This window comes from Leptinotarsa decemlineata, unplaced genomic scaffold, assembly GCF_025532065.1.
Source record: "Leptinotarsa decemlineata unplaced genomic scaffold, Ldec_3_MD MMD2_tig00026330_RagTag_RagTag, whole genome shotgun sequence".
NCBI classification, from domain to species: domain Eukaryota; kingdom Metazoa; phylum Arthropoda; class Insecta; order Coleoptera; family Chrysomelidae; genus Leptinotarsa; species Leptinotarsa decemlineata.
In genome coordinates, this window is record NW_027412690.1 from 646,317 (window position 1) to 652,850 (window position 6,534).

Consider the following 6,534-nt stretch of genomic DNA (forward strand, 5'->3'; position numbering starts at 1 on the left):
TTTTACTGTTCTTTATTCTGTGAAACACTGCCTCAGAATTAGTGACAAAAAACAGTTGATGTCAACAATGAATTATCACAGAAGTTCACTTTGAGAGTTACTTCAAAAGAATGTATTTTTCAGAAGAGATCACTTTTTGGGGTAATAGCTTTCAGTTCAAAATAAACTCCTTACAAACATGTGTAAATCATGCATAGGAGTTGGAGTGATATAAGTTGGAGATAAACATGATCATTATAGGTTACTTCTCAAATCGTCCGTTTATGAACTGAACTATGGGTGCAGCAATATAAAAATAAAGTGCAACATTAGTGATAATTCAATGAGGAGCATCTTTGATAACATGCACACTTATGTAACAAATGTTCATTCAGTATTTTTTTGGTTGAAATTTGACCCATCAGATAACCCTTCTTCTCATTATGTATATAAGAGTAACATTTCTTGGTTCTGCATATTCGTTTTTATTGTAATCATGAAATTCTGCTTTGGTATCGTGTTGGCTATTACAGTTTTGGTCTTGGTAAGATTTGAAATTATTTTTCAATGCTGAAAGATTTTTTATTTGTATTTTGAAATTAACTGTAATTTTTCATTGTGGGTTTTCGCAATGTTTTATCCAATATTCGGGGTGAAGGATCAAAGTTAAGACCATGTTTCAAAAATTTCTTTTTCGTGGGAGCTTGAATTTCAATTTTTTGCCTTTTTCTCAGTCCTTCGCAAGAAGGGCTAAGAAAAAGGCTATATAAGTGTTTTCGATATTTTCAATTTTCTCAGTTTTCAAACCAACTTTTTTCCTATCGACGAAACTTTCTAAGTCGATAATATATCGATTGAAACAAGTAATAAAGGAAAACTTATATTACATTTTTCATAGATGAACATAATCGTTGCTGAGACAATACCCAATATTTCCGACCCTGTGAATGCAAAATGTCTTCAATATTTCCTAAACTATAGCGACAACAACATACAATAAACATGTTTCATAGTTTTTCGATATTTTCAGTTTTCAGTTATTACTCGACTTCTGTATGTGAAATTTCTTTTTCTTAAATTATGCCAAAACTGTTATGGTGAGAAAAACATATTCATTGATTTTTCATAGAACTTCTTTGGAGTATTGTTCTCATGTATGGAACTCCGCTCCCTGAAACTGCTGGATTCCATCCAGAAAAGGACCATCCGCCTGATTGAAGACGCCAACATCACTTTCAACCTCGATAGTCTGGAACATCGAAGAAAGGTTGAAAATTTGTCTCTCTTCTATAGATACTTTCACGGGAAGTGTTCAAGTGACTTGGCACATTTCATTCCACCAAGAGCGGTACATATCAGAAATAACCGACGGACTGAGCTGCTCATCGTTTTGAAGTTCAACTCAGTACACCCCGAACTTCACTGTTTAAGAATTCTTTCATTTGAGAACGTTTTTCCAAATGGATTTGATCTCCAGAGATTCAAATCCAATGTGAATGACTTTCGCACAGGCATCGTTCGAAAAGGTACTGAAAATTGAATTTTCCGTCTTCAGATTCTGCCCAAAATCTATTCAACTGTAGTCTATTACGGTTCCAATAAATATTGAAAATTTCTAGTCGATATCTGTGACCATATCTTTGTGAACAATAAAAACACAGATGAACAGACAGACAAACCTACAAGTGATAGAATTTCCCAAAAAAATTTATCATTCTGAACTCTTTCTTTGATAGAGGGCTATCTCGTCAAATAAAAAATCTCGATAAATCTGAAATACCTGCCTTTAATTTTTAAGGTTAGGTTAGGTTAGGTTAGGTCCAAAGTGAGTGGGTATATTCGACCCTCCACCGCAACCCGCAAGGGTTTATTGTGGCTCACACCTATTCTCACTCGGCCAAACAAACCCAGCTTCTTAACGAAGTCGATAAGTTTGTATGGTGAGTGGTCTTTCAGGTCATATGGTAAGAGTACGGTGATACTGAAGTTGTAAGATTCCCACCATGTAAGATTCCCACCATGATACCCACCGACACCTGAGGATGCCTTAGATTCAACCATGCAGGGCTTTGTCGCCTCTGGTTTTGGTGAATCATCACTTCAGTTGTTGGATGAGGAGTTGGAGAGTTGAGAAGCTCCCGCTCCTGAACTAAATTTACAGGGAGGTCGGTTGGAGTCGTAAACTCGACATCCATCTCCTCTGTAAAATCGCTCCTGAACTAAATTTACAGAGAGGTCCGTTGGTGTCATAAACCCGACATCCATCTCCTCTGTAGACTCACTCCTACACTAAATTTACAGGGAGGTCCGTTGGAGTCGTCGACATCTATCTCCTCTGAAGACTCGCTCCTGAACTAAATTTACAGAGAGGTCCGTTGGTGTCGTAAACCCGACATCCATCTCCTCTGTAGACTCACTCCTACACTAAATTTACAGGGAGGTCCGTTGGAGTCGTAAACTCGACATCTATCTCCTCTGAAGACTCGCTCCTGAACTAAATTTACAGGGAGATCAGTTGGAGTCGTAAACTCGATATCCATCTCCTCTGTAGACTCGCTCCTGAACTAAATTTACAGGGAAGTCGGTTGGAGTCGTAAACTTAAGGTTATTGGAAAAAAAAAATTCAAATTTATTGTCCCACATTGAGAAATTTTATATCGTAATCTGTTTAAATCTGTTTGAAATATATTTTTCCGTTAACCAGCTGTCGCACCTCTACGAACGACAACCCTCAGAAGTCGAAACTTGTGCGAGTTAAAGACTAACGAGGTCTTACCTGTTAACGTGTGATTCCTAACACGGATTCTTTCATATATTACATTTCATAGCGTTCCTATGACTGATACCTCATTCAATTCTATAACGAAAGTTTGGAGTACAAACTGAAAAGAAAAAAGTGATTTTCATATAATTCCATGTGTATATAAAAGCAATTGAATCGAGTACATTTTCTTTCGTGTAATTCAATGTTCGTGTGAAAGTTAATGTACTGGAAGCGCTGTTTTTGAGTGTATAACTAAAAGTAACTTCTATGTACTCGTATAATATACACATTTTTATAAAGGATTTTATTTAGCATACAACTTTTCCCTCCTTTCGCAGTTTTTCACAATGAGCAAGTGAAAAGCTGATAAAACCAAAAACTCATTTGGCCTGAAAAATGAAACAAATATTTGAATCCTTCTCGAAACTTCTAATCATTTTTCTTCCCAAAAAATCACATATTTTACTTACCATCAAACAGAAAAGGATTGTTTTTAACCGAAAAATTTGACATAAAACACTTTTTTTCTCATCCCTTGCATTCTTTTTAATTATTCATGCAAAGTTCTGCTGATGAAATATTTTGCTACTTATCATCATATCGGTAAAAATAATTGAATGAATAATGAATATTGTAAACAATGAGCATATCTAATTTATGTTCTATGAGTGTGGAATTGATGGTTTCAAGTTCCATTAAATATGTCCTGAAAATTTTTATTATTTTGAATTTATTTTCAAATTTGGTGTCAAACTATCCGATATATTAGACATAGTTGGCTGACAAACATTTTTATTGAGGTCTTTATAATAGATGGTAAAAAGTGAAAAAAAAATAATATGATGAAACCCAATAGAAAAGGAGGGAAATATGATGAAAATGAAAGAAAAAATAGATTACGGGCGATTTGAGTTCAGGAAGTGTTAGGGAGTGAGTTTTTAAGGGTAAAAAATTATTTATCTCGATTTCCGGCAAAAGTGCAACTCCTATGGAAAAAAATTAAATGGCAAAGTTGTAGGTAATAAAAAGATCTACTTGCACTCACAATTTTATCAAATGGCCCCGAAATTTATGTGATGAATTCAAATAACCAAGTTTTTGCTTTTTTAATTTTTTTTTTCAAAAAATAAAAATACGAAATTTCGTAGAAACTTACCTTTTCATGTCTCAAATACAGTATGATTTATTTGATTTGAAATAACAAAAAAATCTCTAATTAATTTTTTTTATCATTATGTACAAATTTGAGCTGTTTATTGAAATTTACACTTCAATTTCTCAAAAAACAAGAATCCATGTTACATTGATAAATGAAAAATTGCAAATCGAAATACACTGTATCAAGATGAAGTCGAAGAAAGCCAAACATTCTCTTTCCCAAAAATCAATTACTCCTAAAAATATAACTCCTACAATTGAAATATACTGCTATAATTAACAAACAAATAAGTTAATATTTAATAAGACCTCTACAATATTTTGAGAAGAAATTCAAATAATAATGACATTTTATTTTCTCAAACCAGGTTCTTGAAATGTGAAGGATCTATTTTTCACGTCTAATAGTTTCAAACATGAGTCCTTCAAAAGTATCAAAATGATAATATAATTCTGAATCAATTAAGATTTCGAAAATATCAATTGGCAAAAATATATTCATCTTTCATTTTTGCAAACCTCCCATCCACAGAAGGAGCAGCAGGACAACATTCTCACAGAGCATATTATCAGCTTCAAACTTGATTGGGTAACGAACATATTGTAGCTGGAAAGAACATCAACGTGGCATCATGCCCAACTTTACAGAAAAGGAATTAATTTCGGAAGTATTGCTTAAAACTATTTGCTGCAGCTGTGAAAGTGGATGTAACAGTTTAAAATGTGGCTGTCGAGAACATGGTTTAAAATGCACAAATTTATGATCAAATTGTGATGATTCTGAAAATTGCTCCAATTTGGAAAAAAAAACCTACGAGGAAATTAACGATTCAGATGAAATAATATTGAAGACGAAGAAGGCGATAGTCTTGATTATTCCGAAGTTCAACTAGAATTGAAAAGGTTTGTCGAAACTAACGATGAAAAAATGCTATCAAAGAGACAAAACCTAATGGATAAGTGATCAAAATTCAAGATGAGGTATTTATAAATAACAAGGTTAACGTTTTCAAAAATATTATAATTAATAACGTAATCAGAATGAAGTATCTAAATTCAATAATACTGTTAACATTTATATTTTATGAGATTTTGTATGACATGAATGTAATTAGAATTTGATGAATGAACTTTTCAACTGAAAAAAAATGCAGCAATCACATTTTTTGATGAAATTTTACATAATGATTAAAAAAAAATCGAACTAACATTTACCATAGTAATATATATTTTTTACACCATCAGAAAGTAGAGATATCAACGAACAAAAAACACACCGACTTTTTGTAAAAAGCTGATATTTTGACGCGATAATTTTCATTTGAAAATATTTTGATATCAAGTCAAAATAAGGTGAAAAAATTAATATTTGAAATCAAATAAATTGAAGTGTATTAAGGACATAAAAAAGTAAGTTTTCTCCAAATTTCTTGAATTTTTTCTTTAAAATAATATAAATAAAACATCAAAACCTTGGTAATTTGAATTTTTCACATAAATTTCAAAGTTATTTGAAAAAATTGTGATTACAAAAGTTATAGATCTTTTTATTATCTATACAACTTGGTTTATTATTTTTTCCATAGGACTTGTAGTTTTGCCGAATATCGAGATAAACTATTTTTTACCTTTGAAAACTCACCCCCCTCCCCCACTTTCCTCAGATAACCCGTAAATTAGTTTTTCGTCCATTTTTGTCATATTTCCCTGCTTTTCTAATGGGTTTCATCCTACTGTTATTTTTTTTGGTTTCAAAAATTATCGATCCTGGTCAATAAGTTCAAAGGAAAATATCGCCAGTTGCCCTCTATCACTCTTTGTCTGTTCATGAAGGAAAAATCAATTTTTATCCATGGTGATACGTTCGTTTCTTAGAGAAAACGTTTCTTTACAGACGGGTTTTCTACTATTAAACTAATAATCATGAGTACTATAATCTGTGGAAAATTATCGATTCTCTATAATGTTCTCAATTTCATTTAGAATATTCCTCATTTCGAAGACATCAAAATGAATAACTTGTCTCTCAGACAGCAGATGGAAGCTTTTTCTAATTTCAGGCCAATGCTGAAACCACCATGGAGAAATATCAGAGATTCGACAGCGAGTGCAAGAAACCAGATGCAATTAAATCCCATGACCTTTGCATGAACGTCAAATTTGGTTTACAAAAAGAAAACGGAGACATTGACAAAGATATTTTGAGGGCGAAATTCGGGCAAAATCTCAAAATAAGTGCTGACGAAGTTAACGAAATGATAAATGAATGTAGCGTCAGAAAAGGTAATACTGCTGCTGAAGCTGGAGATGCCTTGAGTCAGTGCATTCGCAAGTATCTTGCCCCCGTATATTCAAAACCAGAATAATTTTTCACACTTCCCGATTGTTCTCAGAAAATAAAGAAAATCTAAAGAACAATAATTTTTGTGTTTCCTTTTTGAACAAGAACTATTACGTGTAAACATCTTCAAAGTATCAACCAGTTTACTCTCATACACGAATTTGAACATTGACATCAATTTTTTGAAAATTTTGTTAGTGTTCTTCAAAATTATGTTTTTATCATCACAATTCTCTATAAGATCTAGCAAATACAATGTTTGAACTGAAGCCTATTAGTTGCTATGGTGAGT

General features: G+C 32.6%; 1 protein-coding gene across 1 annotated transcript; it reads left to right on the plus strand.

The window, feature by feature from the left end:
- Positions 1 to 380: 380 nt before the first annotated feature.
- On the plus strand, positions 381 to 6,322 carry LOC111511949 (uncharacterized). Its single transcript, XM_074182971.1, has 2 exons — positions 381 to 523; positions 5,962 to 6,322. The coding sequence occupies exons 1-2, from the start codon at positions 476 to 478 to the stop codon at positions 6,265 to 6,267; spliced, it is 354 nt and encodes a 117-aa protein (XP_074039072.1). The 5' UTR covers positions 381 to 475; the 3' UTR covers positions 6,268 to 6,322.
- The last annotated feature ends 212 nt before the right edge of the window (positions 6,323 to 6,534 follow it).

Excerpts from the sequence above, each read along its gene's own strand:
- LOC111511949 (XM_074182971.1), top strand. The coding sequence starts at position 476 with ATGAAATTCTGCTTTGGTATCGTGTTGGCTATTACAGTTTTGGTCTTG. Across the intron at positions 524-5,961 it reads CTATTACAGTTTTGGTCTTG|GCCAATGCTGAAACCACCAT; the intron begins GTAAGATTTGAA and ends TTCTAATTTCAG.